The sequence below is a fragment of the Artibeus jamaicensis genome, unplaced genomic scaffold (genome assembly GCF_021234435.1).
Source record: "Artibeus jamaicensis isolate MK-2021 breed Jamaican fruit bat unplaced genomic scaffold, CSHL_Jam_final scaffold_3307, whole genome shotgun sequence".
Taxonomy (NCBI): domain Eukaryota; kingdom Metazoa; phylum Chordata; class Mammalia; order Chiroptera; family Phyllostomidae; genus Artibeus; species Artibeus jamaicensis.
Genome location: NW_026522040.1, coordinates 7,462,991 through 7,481,003, shown reverse-complemented (window position 1 = coordinate 7,481,003; position 18,013 = coordinate 7,462,991). Strand labels below are relative to the sequence as shown.

The 18,013-nt window shown below is 50.5% G+C and overlaps 1 protein-coding gene and 1 pseudogene across 2 annotated transcripts; both read left to right on the top strand.

Annotated features, from left to right (window-relative positions):
* The first annotated feature begins 696 nt into the window (after window positions 1-696).
* Window positions 697-1,690, top strand: LOC119065622 (procathepsin L-like; annotated as a pseudogene).
* A 2,675-nt stretch (window positions 1,691-4,365) lies between these two features.
* Window positions 4,366-16,214, top strand: LEP (leptin). Of its 2 annotated transcripts, none has more exons than XM_037167746.2 (3): window positions 4,366-4,385; window positions 13,933-14,103; window positions 15,591-16,214. In XM_037167746.2, the coding sequence occupies exons 2-3, from the start codon at window positions 13,960-13,962 to the stop codon at window positions 15,948-15,950; spliced, it is 504 nt and encodes a 167-aa protein (XP_037023641.2). In that variant the 5' UTR covers window positions 4,366-4,385; window positions 13,933-13,959; the 3' UTR covers window positions 15,951-16,214. The 2 variants fall into 2 exon arrangements, with proteins under 2 accessions (XP_037023641.2, XP_037023640.2); XM_037167745.2 differs by having other exon boundaries at window positions 15,588-16,214.
* Window positions 16,215-18,013: the final 1,799 nt, after the last annotated feature.

Sequence of the window (18,013 nt, the reverse complement as noted above, 5' to 3'; positions counted from 1 at the left end):
TATGGTTATATTGTTTATGGCCCAGCTCTATGCTTGTCGGTAAGCGACGGTGGTGCAGCTACACTAAGTGAAAGAAGTGAGGTCAGTACTGGCTGAAGCTGGGTGATAGGCACATGGAGATTGTTATGCCATCTTTTTCTTGTAAACACTTTATGGAAATTTGAAATTTTCCAAAATATGTCCTGGCTGGTGTGGCTCAGGGGACTGAGCACCGGCCTGTGAACCAAAGGGTGACTGGTTTGATTCCCAGTCAGGGCACATGCCTGGGTTGCGGGCCAGGTCCCAGTGGGAGGCACACAAGAGGCAACCACGCATTGATGTTTCTCTCCCTCTCTTTCTCCTCCCCTTCCCCTGTCTCTAAAAATAAATAAATAAAATCTTTTAAAATTTCTTTCCAAAATAAAAAATTTTAAAACAAGGGACAGAAACAGTAGTGTGAATAGTATCACATCGTTTGTGATGTGTGTGTGTGTGTCTGTGCGTGTTTAAAGAAAAGAGACATAGCCATTGGTGAGTGCCCGGGCCCGAGTCCTGGTGCTGCTGGGGCACCCCAGGAACCAGCCTTGCCTATAGAGGGATTGGAGATTCCAAAAGGCATGGTCCCTGGTCCTGGCTTGGCAGACAGGACAGCATGACCTCCACCCCCTGGGCTCCGGGGTCACAGCTCCCTGCACTCTTGGAAGCAGTTTTTGAAACATGAATCTTTCACTCTTCCTGACTGCCATTTACCTAGGAATAGCTTCGGCTGTTCCAAAACTTGATGGAAGTTCAGATGCACCAGGGAAGCAGTGGAAGGCAGTGCGCAGGGAACTACACAGCTGGAATGAAGAAGGTGGAGGAGAGCAGTTTGGGAGAAGGACATGCTAATGACTGACCCACACAGCTAGGGATACAACCTAGGGAAACAGCGCTTCACCGTGGCAATGAATGCCTTTGTTCACATGACCAATGAAGACTTCAGGCAGGTGATGAATGGTCTTCAAAACCAGAAGCACAAGAAAAGGAAAGTGTTCTGGGAACGTCTTTTTGCTGAAATCCCTCAACTGTGGTTTGGAGAGGGGAAGGCTATGTAAGTCCTATGAAGAATCAGAATCAGAGGGGTTCTCATTGGGCTTTTAGTGCAACCGGTGCCCTCGAAGGACAGATGGTGTGGAAAACTTACAAACTTATCTCACTGCGTGAACAGAACCTCGTGGACTGCTCTCAGTCTTGAGGCAATAAGGGCTGCAGTGGTGGCCTAGTGGATAATGTATTCCAGTAGGTTAAGTCCAATGGAAGCCTGGACTCGGAGGAAACTTACTCATATCATGCAATGGTTAGACCCTACAAACACAAACCCAGGGGTTCTATAGCCAGTGACCCTGGCTTCACGGTCATCCATCAGCAGGAGAGGTCCCTTAGGAAGGCGATGACAATTGTGGGGCCCAACTCTGTTGCTCTAGATGGGAGCCATGCTGGCTTCCAGTGCTATGGAGAAGGCATTTATTAAGATCCACACAGCAGCAGTGAAGACCTAGATCATGGCACTCTGGTGGCCAGCTATGGCTTTGAAAGAGCAGAGTCAAGTAACAAACATTGGATTGTCAAGAACAGCTAGGGTACAACTAGGGGCATGAGTGACTATGTAAAGGTGGCCAGAGTCTGAAATAACCATGGGGGAGTCACCACTGAGATGATGGTGATGGAGTAAGTTTGCCCTGGCTGGTGTGGCTTAGTTGGTTGGAGCACTGTTCCATGGACCAAAGGGTCATGGGTTTGATTCTCAGTCAAGGCACATGCCCAGGTTTCAGACTTGGTCCCAGCTGAGGTGCATACAGGAGGGCTACCTAGACTGTGTTTCTTTCATATGGATGTTTCACCCTCTCCCTCCTTTCCTGTCTCTCTAAAAGCAGTGAAAAAAAAAATGTCCTCAGTGAAGATTAAAAAAAGAAAAAGAAGAAAGACTTGATTGAAGACAAGATATACGGAGGAGGAATTTTATCTTGAAACTGACCTTGTTTTAGTACATGCAGTAAAACACTTGATCTTGGAGATCCAAGCTGTGATTTGGACTCTGTGACATTTTACACTGACAAATGTTACTATTTCTATACTGGTAAAATGCTACCACTTCTTTAATTACTGCTGTAAACAGCTTTGTGTGATTGATTGACTTGCCTAATGAAATTTTATGTTTTAAAAGTTGGTTCAATTCCTGATCAGGGCACATGCCTGGGTTTGGGGTCAGGTCCCTGGGTGGGCGGGGCGTGTGTGAGAGGCAACCACACATCAATGTTTCTCTCCCTATTGGTCTCCCTCTCTTTACGCGTAAATAAATAATATCTTTAAAACAATCCATTAAAAAGTAAAATAAAATAAAACGTCATTTTATATGCAAAAAAAGAGAAAACAGATGTATGAAGGATAGAAAAAGAATACCCCCGGAAAGACAGAGCAGAAAATGGTAACAGCCATTCTATCCAGGGAGGGAAGTTGAGGGAATGGGAACTGAGTTTTCCTATGTCTTTGTCCGTTCGGAAAACTTTTTCAAATAAAATATTTTATTATATAGTATGTCATTAAAAATAAAAGAATATAATAATTTATTAATGAACCAAGGGCAAAAAAAATAGGTAGGTGCTAGACAGACCACACTGTCCGTACCCTCCCCGTGTGGTCTCAAGTGCTGCCTGGTGTGTACACAGTAACTGCTCCCAGTCCACCCTGTGACCCTAAGGAAGGAGTTGCTGCAACGAGTCACCTGGGGCTGCCAAGGTCCCGCGAATGAGCTAAATCCTTACAGCCAAGTTACAAAGATGTCGGGCACAAGGAGAGTTTCACTGTAGTGAGTGTTACGGCCTGTGTATGAAAAGCAACACAAAACGGAACTTCCATGGAAATGCAGAGATTTCTCTTCAAAATGTAATTTCACTGTAGACGCTTTTTAAAAGCAGAAAGGCCCAAAGAAGAGACATTAAAAATCTTCCCTCATCTCAGTCCCTGTAGTGACATCTTCAGCGCACATGTGTGTTGACATGTGTGTGATCAGAAAACACACCATTTTGCAATCTGATTCCTTCCAGTTCACAAAATATAATTATTTTCCCACATCACTAAATATTGTCCTACAACATAACATTCAATGTGTGCAGACTGCTCTCATGTGGCTTTTCAATGATCTCACCACTTTCCTATGTCGAACATTTAGTTGGTTTCCCACCTTCAGTCAATGCCCACAGTTTCTGGCTTCTACAGTCTACACCTCGATTCCCTGCCTTTCTTCAATAAATAGTCATTAAGCACAAAACCACCAGGCTCAAACAAAGCAGCTCTAAATGACATTTCTTTTAGGTATTTGGGGAAATTCAACTATATAAACTGGAATTTTCATGAGGCTGAGGAATGACTGTTGTGTGACAAGCACCTTGCAGTTGGGTAGAGACGCTGCCTTACTTTTCAGAGATGCACGCTGAATATCAGGATACAGAGACATGATGTTTGTAATTTGCTTTCAAATATTTCAGTCAAAAAATAAACGAGGCAAATCTGGAACAGTAATTGCTCAACCTGTTGCCTCCTTTTCTGGATGCTTGAAATTTTCTTTTAAAAATATGTCTCAAGAATGAAATACTTTATGCTGGGCACTAGGCTATGAACTGAGAATATAGCTGTGAGCAAAACAGACCCGTCCGGCCCTGGTGGAGCACACCGCCTCCAGGGAGTCTCCAGTCCCAGACTGCCCTCCCAGTGGCCTGAGACTAGAGGAGTCCCCAAACTCTGGGGAACTAAGACTGCGTGTGAAAAATCAGCTCTGTGGTGCACAGTGCACCCGGGGTTCAGTTTGGTGAACTTTCCCTGGGCACCCATGTGTGCCTGGCAGTATCAGGGTACAAGAACTTAAAAAGTGGGTTGCCCAGCCCCTACTTTGCCCTGACAGCCTAGAGGAGGAGGTGACACAGGTCACCCAAACCGGCCAGAAGGAGGGAGAGCTGGCTGGAAGAGCACCTCAGCTGGCTCCGAGGGGCCCCCCACAGCCATCAGTCCCCTAGAGGCCGACCCTGGCACCACAGCCTCACCAGAGCCTCACCAGAGCCTCCGACAGGGCCTGCAGGATTTCTTGCTCCTGCCAGTAGTCCCCAAATTTTCGGGGGTACCCAAAGGTGTGCGCGTGGCTCCTGGTGCCGCCTAGTCCCTCCCTCGAGGCCCGGGGCCTGCAGCCGCCCCTCCTGGTGCTGAACACGGGGTGGGGGCGGGAGCTGACGTTCAGAATGTTCAGGGCTTGCGGGGCAGGAGCTGGCGCTCAGGGTGATCAGGGCCTGAGGGGCAGTTGCGCAAGTTGTGCCTGGCCAGCTATAAGAGGGGCTGGCCGGCATGAAGCCCCAGAGGAATCGTGGAGCAGCTGCGAGGTAAGGCCCAGGCGCGCTCCCTTCTCCTCTACCGGTAGCTGTGGGCAGGCCACTTCTCCCCCACCCCACCTCGGCCCTCCGGGGAAACTGAGACGGGTGAAGGGAAGGGCAGAGGGCTCGGTTCTGGATCGTGGTAGCTTTGCACAGAGTTCTAACCAGAGGAAAGGCTACCGGGAGCCCAGGAGCACTGGATTCCACCTGGGCTGGGCTGTGCCTGTGCCCACGGGGCAGGAATCTATGCTCAGGGAGCCAGCCAGGGTGCGGGGAAATCGTCAGAGTCGGCAGCCCCACCGCTGAGGTGCTTTGGAAATTGCCCTGAGCACACCCCCAAAGATCAGGGTACCTCATTCCCACCTTGGGGTGGGGGATAAAGATGAGGGTTTAAGGGGGCATGAATAGGTTCATTCCATTTCTGAGGACTGGATAGAGCCTCGTTCTGTGAATAAGCATTATTTTCCAGGGGGGTGGGGGGTTCTCTACCTTTGCATGTGAGGGGCTGTATAAGGTGAACTTCATCTAGGAACAACACAACCATGGAAGGGTGGGGGGAGGAATGGAGAAAAGGAGTCAGGAAGAAACCAAATCTTCCAGAGGAATTGTGCTGGGTCTTACCACTTCTGGTCTCAAAGCTGTGTAGATTGCCTTCCTCACACAGGAGGAGATAGGGTTTCTCTGGGGGGAAGAACAGCGGGTCATGGGAAAGGCTGGTTACCCACACTTCTCGTTGTTACCACTTCTCTAGCCAAGACCACCAGGTATGCACTGTGGGCAGGTGGGCCCCCGATGAGAACTACCGGGCCACCTGCCACCTGCCCTCCCTCCTGGCTTGGTTTAGATTTCGTTGTGGGGGTGGTTGTCTTTACACTCCAGTTTCTATAGCTTAAAGATGGTGGCACTTTAGCAAAGTGGCTCCTGAGATACAGTTAGACCGGAGTGCCACGGACAGCCTGGTTGTCCTTGGAGAACGGCAGTTTTGGAGAGACAAGATGATTGTTTTCCGCTGGAAGGAAGGTCTTCCGGGGGAGGTGGGGCAGAGGACAGGGACTTGAGGTCACCACCCCAGGAGCACAAGCTCAGCAATGCCCCTTTGTGGGAACCGAGCGCCCCTATTTGTTCTACAGAGTTCTGTAGTGGGCAGCGGTCCCTGGGACTGGTGGGAGAGCGGGTGCCCCGTCTCCTTAGTCTGCAGAACCACTGTCGCTCCCATCCTGATGTCCCCATGAACGGCAAGGCCATGCTGACCATTTGCCACCTTTTGGTAGGGGGAGAAGGCAAGAGAAAAATTAAGTTTTTAGGTTCTTTCCTTTTCAAGCAGTTGAGAACATTGGGCCGAGGCATGTTTCCATGTTGGCAAAAGGAGTCCTTCTCATAGTTTGTACATCTTATGCCCAAAATAACTCTTCTTGGTATTTGGGGGAAATACCTTCCTCCCACTCCGTTCCAGGAAGTGGCTCCCAGGGCCAAGGACAGAGCCAGGGAAATTGCAATTAATTTGGCCCATCAGCCCCAAGCAAATGCCGATCCTGTCTGGGTGGACTGTGCAGGGTGCAGAGGTGGCCACTCGGGAGACCTCCCCTCACACAGCCAGGGACTGTTGTCCCTACTCCAGCCTAGATGCCACCCAGGGGAGCGTGGTAGTCAGGGAGAGTGAAGGGGTCCAGGGAGTTAGGGTCCTCACGGTGTGGGCGTCCTTGAATAGGATGCGTGCAATTTAAACAAAAATCGAGCCAAATTCTCTTGCAGTCAGTCACTAGTAAGCCCTGTCCCCACCAGTGGTGGGATTCCAGTGGCAGCAGCTCTGTTCTGGCCTGCCAGCCAAGAGCCTTGAAATTCTTTTTTGTCCACACAGCTGTCTCAGAGAAATAGAGAGAGAGGTTGTTTCTGCTTAAAAACAACATACCTGATGCCTGAGCCCATGGAGTCCTTCGCACTTATTTCATGTGTGACAAGAGCAATACCTTGCTTTTCAGGAAACTGCATTTTACAGTCTTTTCTGCTCAGTTTATCAGCTTTTGGGAAGTGAATCTGTGACGGGTGCCAATGGCAACATCTCATCCCACAGACTCCTTCATCCCCATCTGGGCGTGCATTGCGCTTATACTCCGGGGTGTACTCTAGGGGTGCCAAGGAAAAGGGGAGAAGTCCCAAGGAAGACAGGAGGGGCAGAGCAGAGGTCTCTGAGACAGGCAGGAGGCCCAGAGCACAGGACCAGGAGCCAGGCTGATGACTGGGGCCAAGGCAGGGGGCGCCTGAGACAACAGTCAAGGCGAGGCACAACCCAGGAAGCTGAAGGGAATCAGGGCCAGTGAGGTTCTAGAAAACACATATGAGGGGCCGGAAGCCAGCCCAGGTCCCAGTGAGAGAGAGACGTGCATGCTGAAGCACTTCCTGTTTTCAGTAAGAAAGCTTTTAGGGCCCTGACCGGCCTGCCACAGTGGGTGGGCTGTCATCCCGTGAAGAGAAAGCTCCCTGTCTGATCCCAGGCTGGGATATATGCCCAGATTGGGGGTGTGCAAGAGGCAACTGATCCATGTCTCTCTCCCTCTCTTTTTCCCTCCTCCTCTTTCTAGAAATTAAAAAATACATATTTAGGAAAGAAAAGAAAGCTTTTAGGAATTTCTGCTGTGCAAAAGTGATGCGGCATTAAGATGGGGACAGGCAAACCATCATAGAAGTAGGTTAACCTGGTTAGACAACAAAGATCAGGGACGGGAAATATATTTCATTTATTTATTCAATGAGTAGTTAGTGAGCATTCGCTCCGTGCCAGGCCCTTGGGAGATGCTGGAACAAGGGGCGTACCCACCACTCCTGCACCCGGCAGACATCACTAATTGATCCCAGCACCCTCTCCCTCTGAATCTGGGTGGAGCTTCAGACCCCCCTCCACACAGTGCTGCAGGGAGCCCACTAACAATTGATTGGAGCTGACCCAGAAACTGAAACTCACTTGTTTTCCCTGATAACACATGGGATCGGATCTAAGGGTAGTTTCTGATGAACAGGAATTATATAACCCCTCACACCAACGCCCTGGCTACTGGTTAAGTGTGTGAACATGATTTCTCAAATGAAGCTCTTGATTGCAAATAAGAGAAAACCACTCATGCTACTTCTTGCTTTTCAAATAATGTAGAATATTTATCGTGACCAGCATGTAAAAAACAGAATGGAGATTCTCAAGAGTGAATCTTTTGAGATTACTATTCACCCATAGAAAGGGTGAATTTTATTTCTCAACATTCGTTTCTCTTACATGCGGGTGGCTTTAGGTCTTCTGTTTGAAAAGTATATTCAGAAAGTTGAAAGCTATTCAAATGAGTGTATGTGGAAAAGACTACTTCATACTGGAGGTTAAAGACAGGGGGGGCCACCAAGCCTCAAGAGGGCCCAGAACCTACCAGATCAGGCACCAGAAAGATCAGGAAGAAGAGCAGGCAGTGACTGTCACCCGCCTGTCACTGGTTGGGTGGACACTGGCCTCTCTCAGCTACTCCATGCATGCAAGGCCAACCGTGGCGACCCCGGCGCTTCCAAAACCACAGCAGAGACAAATGGGGCTCTGCTTAAATTCCTGGGAGAGGCTCCAATGGACTCAGTCACGGGTTGGGGGAGGAAAGACAAGGAAAGGGAGCAAAACAGGGCATCCTGGTCCCTTGCCTACCACTGGTCATGCAAACACGGCCTCCAGGGCTCCTGTGTGTGTGTCCCAAGTACGGCAGATCCCCACAAGGTCCCTACTACACATGGAAGCAGGCCCAGGACATTCTAAACCCCCTGCCTCCCACACTTCCACCATAATGATGCATTCTCCCAGAGCCACTGTAGTGTTCCGCATCACCACACTGTCCCTTCAGCCTGGACCCCCTGCCTGCCCTCTTTCCCCTGGGAGCTCCGTCCTTCAGATCTCGGTTCAAATGCCTCCTCCTGTGCACAGCTGTCCTCATCCTCTCCTTTACTCCCCAACTCCTGTGCTCCTTCCCTCATAACCTTCAGTGGGTTGTGTTAAACTGAGTTGTTTAAGGTTCTATCTCTCCCTGTGGATTCTGTGTAACTTGAAGGGCCAGGGTCCAATCTCCTCTGTCTCTATTCCTCCCTTGTCTTTTCCCTGTCCCCAGATCCCTTCCAGTTTGGAGTTATGGAAGAAGGAAGGGAGGGAGGGAGGGAGGGAGGGGTCCATGGGAAGAATATCCAATGCTTTTTTTTCTCATAATTAACAACAAACATCACATTACCTGGACTGAATTCACGCTAGCATGCCACAGGTCACCAGAGACAGGTATAAAAACCCCGATGGCTGGAGAAGGGAGAGAGGAGTGTGCTGGGTACCTTGCTGACCTCCAGAACTTTCAAACCAGGAGGCAGCAGAGGAATTTGGATGGCGTGAAGCTAGCAGCCCCCACCAGTAAACCCTCTGTGACCCAGGGCTCTCCCTACCTTCCCCCGCTGCTGTCCTCAGAAGGCTGTGGGCAGGCTCAGCAGACCCTCTAGAGAAGCCACCCCCTACCCTGACTAGAGGCCCCAGCTTGGCCCGCCTCACCCCCCAGGACAGAGGGAAGGTGAGGGAGCTCACATCTGGAGGCTTCTCAGGGAAGCAGGAGGCTGCCTGTCTTTGGAGAGTGAGAAGGCAGAGGTGGGGAGGGGGCCTGGGGGGACCTGCCGAGTGGGGACAGGGAGCAGAGGGGGGCAGGGTGGAGGAGCTCAACTAAGAACCATAGAGGTGGGGCCAGTGCCTGGCCCCCAGGTGAAGTCAGAGAGCGGGAAATTGTGGTGGGGCAGGCGGTTGGTCACACAGGCCTCTCCCACCGGCCTGGAGCCTGTTTTCTGTGATCACATTTCATTACCTAGCGCTGCCCTGGGGGGGTCCATTTTCTCTCTTTTCTTCTCCGGTGCACCCCTGGCAGGGGGTGATGGTAGAGCGGCTGGGGAGAGGCAGGCTCCTAATTAAAGGACAGAAGAGGAGAGAGTGGGGGGCTGGCCTTGGAGTGGAAGGCACAGCCCAGAGGCAATGGTCCCTTGACCCCCCAGCTTGGCCTCCCCCAAAGGCACCCCTCTCTGTCTCCAGGCTCTGCTTAAAAAACAGTCAGAGGAAAAAGGAAAGAGACAGGTTGTTGTGTCAACACTTCAGCAGTTCATCTTAGAAAAATGACAGCTCCTAAATGTTCAAAACCACTTTGGAAACTTCCAGAGAGAAAAGGCTTTGCAGCCCAGGCTCACTTCCTCCCCTCCTCCCCTTCTCCCCTCCTCCCCCTCAGCTCTCTCTGCTCACTCCTGTGGCTGTGCCAACCAGCCCTCCTGGGTCTATCTCCAAGGTCCTCTTTATCTGAACTGAGAGTCCCTTTCCCAGCCATCAGCAGGATGGGGCCACCTGAGGTCCCACTAGTCCAAGCAAGTCCGCACACCTCATACCCCCATTTCCAGACCCATCTTCATGCTTTTTCCAATTTCCATCCCCATTTTCTTGTCACCCAGCCAAAAACACTAGACTGAGAGTGATCAGCGCTCCCCACTTACACAGAAAGAAGCCTCTCTACCTGCCACTTACGCCCACCCCCTCCTGCCTCCTCATCCATCACACCTCCCATGCCGCTGCCAGCCACCATCCCCAGAGCCCGCTGCTGGGCTATGCCTCTCCTCCACCTTTGCAAACCCAATTTCTTCTCTCTCAGGGCCCTTATCAAATGCCACCTCCTCCGAGACGCCTTTTTTGATTTCTTAGTTGGAAATTATGGCGATGCCAGCTGGCCAGTATTAGGGTTGATTAGCCATGTGTATTACCTTATTGTGTCCACCACAGTCTGAGGTGGGAACTGGGATTCCTGTGATCCCCATGTAATAGCTAAGGAAAGAGTCTCGGAGAGGTTAGTGAGTTTTCCTCAGGTCCTGCACTCCAACTCACGGTTCTGCCCGACGTGAGAGCTCACTGTTTGAAAAAGAACGACTCCCTGCGAGTCACCCGTCTACCCATCTAAATGCTCTTCCTTGCATTGTACTTAATTACGTAACTTTTTAAACCAGTTGTTTAAGAGCAGAGTTTTGCTCTTTGCTTTTATGTTTAACAAATGATTTGCGTAAACAGTGGACAACATTCAGTACTGTGGAATGCTCCACAGGCTTCCTGGGGAGGTCCCCAGTCTCCGCAGCCCCCTTCACCCCAAGACTGATTCCTACTTTCCTGTGGTTCCATGTTTCTGTCACCTCTGTCACCTCTGTCCCTGGCCCACAGCAGGTGATCAATACGTGTTAGCCGTCAGCCATCAAATATATGATGAGTAACTATTATGCATCAAGTGCCAGGCTCAATGAAGCTGTAGTTGCCGCCTTGATTTATTCCACCCCACTCCCTAAGTCTGCTCTTCCCAGCAAGTCCCCTGTTTTGGGGTCACAGCCAGGTCCCCGTTCATTTACTGATGCTCCGTGAACCAAGGAAAACTTCGATTTACTCTTTTCTGCTGCCCATGTCCGGGTGTATAAATCAGTTAGCATTAAGGTTGGCCGCATTTACCAGAGATCCCAATGGCTTTACCAAGTCAGAGGTTATGTCCCTCACACGGTCCAAGGCCAGTATAGCATCTCAGCTCCACAAAGTCCTCAGGGACCCGGGCTCCTCCAGCTCCCTACCCTCTGTTCTTAAGGTGAGGCCGTAGTGCTCCTGATTCAAGACAGCACCTGAACACCAGCTACTGCGCGCACAGTTGGGGCTGCAGGGTGGAGGAAGGGGCGAAAAAGGCAGGCACACGATAGGAGAGCTGCCGCAGGGCACTTTAACTGGCCGTGATTTAGTCACGTGGTCGTATCTAGTTGGGAGAAGCTGGGAAGAGTTCTAGTTATTCCGCATGGCTACATCCCTATCTAAACGTGGCTGTCCTGTCACTTGGGAAGAAGGGGAGACTAGATACTAGAGACAGCTAGCAGCCTCCACTAAGAGGGTTAGGTGTGTTGGTGTGTCCGTGTGGGTCTGTGATAGGTGTGTGATGTGTGTGGACGTGTGTGTTACGTGATGTGTGTTGGGAGGCCAGCTCCTTCCTCTCCATCACTTTGCTCTCAGACGGACCTGTTACCAATTCTCTCCGCAGCCCCCACGATGCTCCCCTTAGGCAGCCTTAGCAGCAGCTTCTCAACATTTCAAGGAACTGCAATTTATTTTCAGTGTCCACTGAAGCGTATCGCCCATGGTGATACAGAGGGTTTGTAAACTGTTTCTCCATGAAGGTATTAAAGGGTGGCCATTATGTGAGAGCAACTATGACCGGCGTTAATCTGGTAATAAATTCTCTTGGTAAGGAGGGTGCCGTTAACACATAAATCCTAGAAAAGGATAGGACTCAATCTTGTGCGCAGGGGGAATATGCAGAAACATCGGGTACCCTGTTGAGCTAGCCCAGGAGTACAGCTGGCCGCACGTGGGCTTGCTTTAGGGTCGGCTACGGGTAGTGCCTGCCCAGCCGTTGAAAGCCCAGTAGTTACACATTCAAAGACAGCCGGCATTTACTCCCTCCAGCTCCACCCTTCTCCACAAACACACACGTCGGCCAAAGGCTTTCCAGGTTCCTGTTATTTACCCTTTGAGTCAGGTGGTGTTATCAGTTCCATTTTACAGATGGAAATGGGTGCTTTAGGGAAGCAAAGCATGTTTCACAGAGCTACACAGCTAATAAGGGCAGAGCCTGCTGCCGAAGCCTTGGGGCCTGACCACTACACTGTCTGCCGTCACTGGGGTTTCACGGCTGGGGGTAGCATTATTTAACTCTGTTCCACAAAGGTTTGGTGGCAATGCTTATGCAGGTAAGAAGTAGGTAACAGAGGGAGTTTTAACTTCTTCAGAGAGAAAACAAGCACAAAAACATCTGAAGGGCCCCCTCCCAAATTCCCAAGTATTTTTCATATTTGGGGTTGATATGAGGGTACACTCTAGCTTTGTCTGGGAGCAGGGCATCTGTTCCCAAGTGCCATGGTCCTGGGAGCTGCTCTTAGCGGGGCACTGGGGTGGTTTATAATTTGGACTTTTCCTTGAAAGTTGGAGACGCTGGTTTGGGGGGAGGTTGAAAGGGCCCCAGTCTTTTTGGGGGAGGCAGCCCAAAGTGTGAATTCCGACTCTGCCACTCACCTGTTGGACTTCGGGTAAGTGGACGCATGTCCTTGAGCCTTACTTTATCCCTTGCTATGAAATTCATAGTTAAAAAAATACCTTTGATTAAGCATTATAATGGTATATAAACAGACTGCTGATTTCTACTATATTACCAGCATAAGAATTATACTAATAATGCCACCTATGGACAGAAAATGTATCATCTCTTTTTATCAGGACCCAGATGAGGCAGAACAAAAAAAGCAGATTAACATGTTTGCCATCCCCAGACCCTTCCTGCTACCATTTATTTACACTAATTAGTATTTCAGGCTCTTCCACATATACTTAGCAGGGATCATTGGCCACAGGCTCACAAACATTTAACTTTATTACTTTTTGCCTCATTGCCTCCTGTACTGCATTAAAACTTTGCAGTTTAATCAAGGATCAGCATTCTGTTAATCTTAGAATTCATGGCTCCATGGTGCTGAAAGTTTCCAACATTCCAGGAGAACATGTTAAATGTTCTCTTCTGCCTCTGTGCCTTTGCACCTACTGCTTTCTTGGCGATTATTGGCAACCACTTTTTATTTTTTCTAACCCCTGCCCTTTAATACCCAGCTCAGGTGACACCTCTTCCAGGAAGCCCCTTTTGACTCCTGTGATATCCTGTACTTGTTCTTCTTGCAAAGCTCTTTTTTCCTGAATCAGAATGGCCTGTTTAGCCGTTTATCTCTCTTAGCGAACTGCAAGCGACTTGAGGGTAGAGAACACCTGCAGTTCACTCTTGTGACCTTGGTCCCAGAACATCCTGTGACTCATGGTCCAACCCTCCATAGGCAGTGGTTGGATTCAGACTCCCAGTGTGAGAGGGGGAAGCAATAAAGCCAGTGACGACTGCCATCATGGAGGTGCCTGCAGGCTGCTGTGGGAGGCTCGGGAGGACCAGTCACCTCATCTCTAAGAACAGGGTAGGGATAGAGTACAGTTCACAGACCTTTACAGCCCTTTCACACGCATTATCTAATTTGATCCTTATAAAAGCCTGGAGGTAGGTATATCACAGGGGATAAAAGGTAGAGTTTTAGCAGTTACATGATTTGCCTAAAGTCTTACAATGGGTAAACGGCTGGATATACACCAGACCTTAAAAGCCCACTCTCTTCCTTGAAGCACATAATGAAGTCACATTGGCACCATTATGCCCATTGGCTCACACCCTGGCTTACAGCTCTGTGGTCTACAGTGCACCTCCACGGGGTTTCACTGACCACGCCTCGCCTTTCCCCAAGGAAGTGCTTTTTATTCGTGTATTTTTAGATAATGAATCGTCCTGGACTCTGAGGAGATGATAAGCAGGGCAGAAAGCAAATCTCATTTTTATCTGTGTCTGATAATGTGGTTGGTAACAGGGCCTGTGTGTGTTTTCTGAAATAGCAGCAACTTACGATGTGCGGTTCCTTTGGTTTGCAGGCCCAAGAAGCACACCTGGGAAGGAAAATGCACTGCGGACTCCTGTGCCGATTCCTGTGGCTTTGGCCCTACCTGTTCTGCCTTGAAGCTTTGCCCATCCACAAAGTCCAGTATGACACCAAAACCCTCATCAAAACGATTGTCACTAGGATCAGTGACATCTCTCACACGGTAGGGAGGGTCTGGGGAGGCAAAACAGAACTGTGGCCGTGGGGACACTGGGACCTCAGAGGTTACTGAGGCCTGTGCAGTGACACATAGGGGCCGTGGTGGCCTTGACTCCTCCTACTGTGCGAACAGTTGCCTCTCCTCTTCCTTCATCAGTCTCCACCTACTTACTCTTCTTCCTCTCTAACTGGAATCCTAGTGCCTGGGATTAGAGGGAGCCCTAAAGGCTCGTGTGTCCCATTGGCTGGTGACCAGACCCCCAGCAGCATCCCCTCTGGGGTCTCCATTGTATCTCTAGAATGTGCTTAGCAGTAGGTGATCTTCCTCATTGTGGCTGAGCTCTGGCCCTGGAAAGACTCCCCATTACTGCTACGGCCACACAAAGAACAAGCCTACCCCCTTCGCGGTCAACCCTCTGGTATTTGGGAACAGCTATCAATGCCCCTTGGGGCTTTGCTGCAGGATCCACAGCTTAGACCTTCAGCCACTTCCCACTTCTCCTCCTACCTCTGTTCTCTATCTGGAAAACCTTAAGCTAGTCCCTCAACACCTTTAAGACTTGGTTCTATTATCTAGATAATGGGACTCTCCTGTGGTCTTCATGAGGTCATTATGAGATTAAATTAGAGGAGGCAAGTGACCCCCCACCCTCCCTGCAGAAACAGAACCAAGTGTGGCCTCAGTAAAGGTTCGTAGTATGGTTTTGCTAGTCCCCAGCCTTAACAGCCTACTGTTTTTCCTGGGTGGACTTCCATGTCCCCTGATCACTGTGGATGTGATAGTGACCTTGGGAAGGAAGTTAGGTGGCCAGAAGAAGGGACAACTCAGCTAGATAGACTCTTGGGCATTTTACAAAGAGAAGCCCTTAATTCTCCTTGCTCTCAAAATAGTCATTTGACAAGGTTGCCTGTGATAGGAATGGAACGTCCCTCTTGTGTGGTACAGGGAGCGAGTGCCATGGACAGTTGGGAAGGGGAACCCCTCTTGGTAATCATAGTTATTGGAGCTGAAGGAGAGGTGACACACTCGCTGGGGATGACCTAAGGGTGAGGTCTGCAGAGAGTCTGGCTGAAGGGAGGAATGTACTAGGGGAGGAAGGAAACGAAGATGGCTGGGGAGGGCGCACTTATGGAGGACCCCAGCTCCTGGGGAAGGGACTTAACTCAGGATGAAATAGGGAATCACGGCTGGTTCTATAGCAGAGGCCATTCGGAGAAGGGAGCACCCTGCAAAGGGTGGTCTGGAAGTTGGAGCACAGGGTGGTTTGGGAAGGGCAGGAGGACAGAAGTCCAGGAGACCCTCTTTGTGGCTTGGCAGCCACCTGGGCACAAGAAATAAGGGATTAGGCTGGATGGTGTGGAAGGTGGAAAGGAAGCAACTAAGGGAACGAACCTCCGTCCTCAATGGAGAGGCCTGGGGCTTTAGAGAATTGACTTGTCTCTCACCTCGCTGAGCTCTTTCTTGTTCTCCCTCTTCGTCCTGCATAGCAGTCGATCTCCTCCAAACAGAGGATCACGGGTTTGGACTTCATTCCTGGGCTCCACCCTGTCCTGACTTTGTCCGGGATGGACCAGATACTGGCAATCTACCAACAGATCCTCACCAGTCTGCCTTCTGGAAGTGTGACCCAAATATCTAATGACTTGGATAACCTCCGGGACCTTCTCCATATGCTGGCCTCCTCCAAGAGTTGCCCCTTCCCCCAAACCAGGGGGGCTCTGAAGACCTTGGAGGACCTGGACGGTGTCCTGGAAGCCTCACTGTACTCTGCAGAAGTGGTGGTCCTGAGCAGGCTGCAGAGGTCTCTGCAGGACATGCTACAGGAGCTGGACTTCAGCCCTGAGTGCTGAAACCTTGAAGGCTTAGAGAGAGCCTATGTGGACATTTCTTATCTCGGCCTCCAGTCCCTTTCTCCCTCACTACTCCAAGCCTCGCTCCCAAAGGCCAGCTCTGCCTGGGCTTGGCCACAGCTGGCCACCAGTTTATTCAGGCAAAAGGACCCCCCGAAACACAGGGCTGACAAATGAGCACGTGCTGCCCCAGAGTGAGGGCGGGTCTGCAAATCATCCTTGAGAAGCACCCAGTTTATAAATAAATGAATAAATAAATAAAATCCAAGCAAACAAACCAAGACATGTGGCTCAATAACAATCTCAACTAGATACACAGACTCGAAAAGACGGGACTAATCTTCTTGTGGGCGTAGTACATTAATGCAGTTCATTAAGGCCTCAGAGTTTCAACCCAAGTCCTGGGGTGGACTTGGGGGCTGGCCCATCCAAGGAAGTCACTTCCATGGTGATTTCAAGAAACCCCCTTTCTGAACATCTTGCTGATTACTCTGGAGATTTAGTGAGACAATGACCCAGCACAGTGTCTAGTTCACAGTAGATACAAGCGGACCTCCTTCCCTTCACCTCACAATTAGCAACAGGCTTTAAATGTCACTGAGCCAGCACCAGGGGCACATGGACACAAACTCATCTTTGCTGTGGATGACAGAGGCCAAGTCTTTCCTGTAAACTAGCTTAGGTGGAGGAAGAAGGGGAGACCCATGAGCAGGGACAGTCAGATGTGGCAGAAGCAGCCTAAATGGGTCACTTGGCAGCGGGGGAAGTGGCTGGCTTCTGTATCAGTCAAGACTGCTTTAGCTGCCAGTGACAGAAACTCAAGGCAAACAAATACCAAAAAAGAGAATTTTTTTGGCCCATTGCTGAGAAGTCTAGGCCATGGTCCATCTCTTACAACACTTCCTTTGCACTTATCCCCAGGGACCCAGAAGGGGCTAATGCCATGATCCAACCCCACCCCCGCCCGCCTGAGGTGGGTAACAGAGGGTTGGGAGCGACTCATGTGTTCCTTCGGTGGCCACCTGGGACTGAGAAGCCCCTTCCCTCCTCCCAGCCCCAGCGGCTCCGGAGGCCAGCCCACGGCGGCGACGTGCCTGTGAACAGAGGCCTGGAGACACCATTCCCTCCTCTGTGAGGTGACTCCCGGGGTCAGCGTGGAAGGGCCTGCTCCTCGGATTGCCCTTCCACATCCTTCTCCATCCTCAGGCATTCTCTTGCACTCCCCTGAGGCAGCAGCTCACATCTGCCAAACAGCTGGCGGAGTCTGGGGGCAGCACCTGGCCATGTTTGACCTCCCGAGTCAGGACTTTTGCAGAGTCTAGTGAGAAAAGCATCGGGTGAGCCCAGCAGGACCTTTCAGCAGACCCTGTCCCAGATGCTTGCCGCACAACAGCTTACAACGAAAAAATAATTACACCTCGTTTTTCAAACGGACAGAGCAATTTATCCCAGACTTTCAGCATCAGGATCTAAGTCTAGTGATTCCTGACCACACAAATCCACCTGCGTTAAGTTCACCGGTTCACTGTCATTCTCAGTCCCAGGGGTCCTTGCCCTGGGAACTTCCCACCTCTGGCCTGAGAATGGGAGCACCAAGGCTAGACAGAAGGTAACGGAGGCCCCACGCCCAGCTCAACTCAACCCCAGCTCCCACCTCAAGCCCAGCTCTCAGCCCAGAGCGCGCTCCACCCTTAGGCAAGTTACATAAACTCTCTTACCTTCAATTTGTCATCTGTAGAGGAATAAGATCATTTCCTAGTAGGCCTTCAGAAGATTAAATGATAAAGTGTTTGGGAAGCTAATTGTTTAATGATTGATATACAGAAAGCGCTTAATAAATCATGTGGTTATTAAGTATTAATGAGCCAGGGGAGCAAAAGGAATGGGACTTGCGTGGCAAGCCGGATGCCCTGGCTGCCTCTGACATCAGCCGTGCTATGCGGTCCCTGGCACAGCCAGCACTCCTCCTCCGCCCTCCCCGCTTGGACACCTCGGGGAGCCCTCTCAGCCCATACGGTGCAGCTTGCACATGAGGGGGGAGATCGTTAGCCTCAGAGGAGCCG

Bases quoted from the DNA above. Each gene is read 5' to 3' on its own strand.
- LEP (XM_037167745.2), top strand. From the start codon at position 13,960: ATGCACTGCGGACTCCTGTGCCGATTCCTGTGGCTTTGGCCCTACCTG. The intron at 14,104-15,587 runs GTAGGGAGGGTC...CGTCCTGCATAG, and splicing joins TCAGTGACATCTCTCACACG to CAGTCGATCTCCTCCAAACA.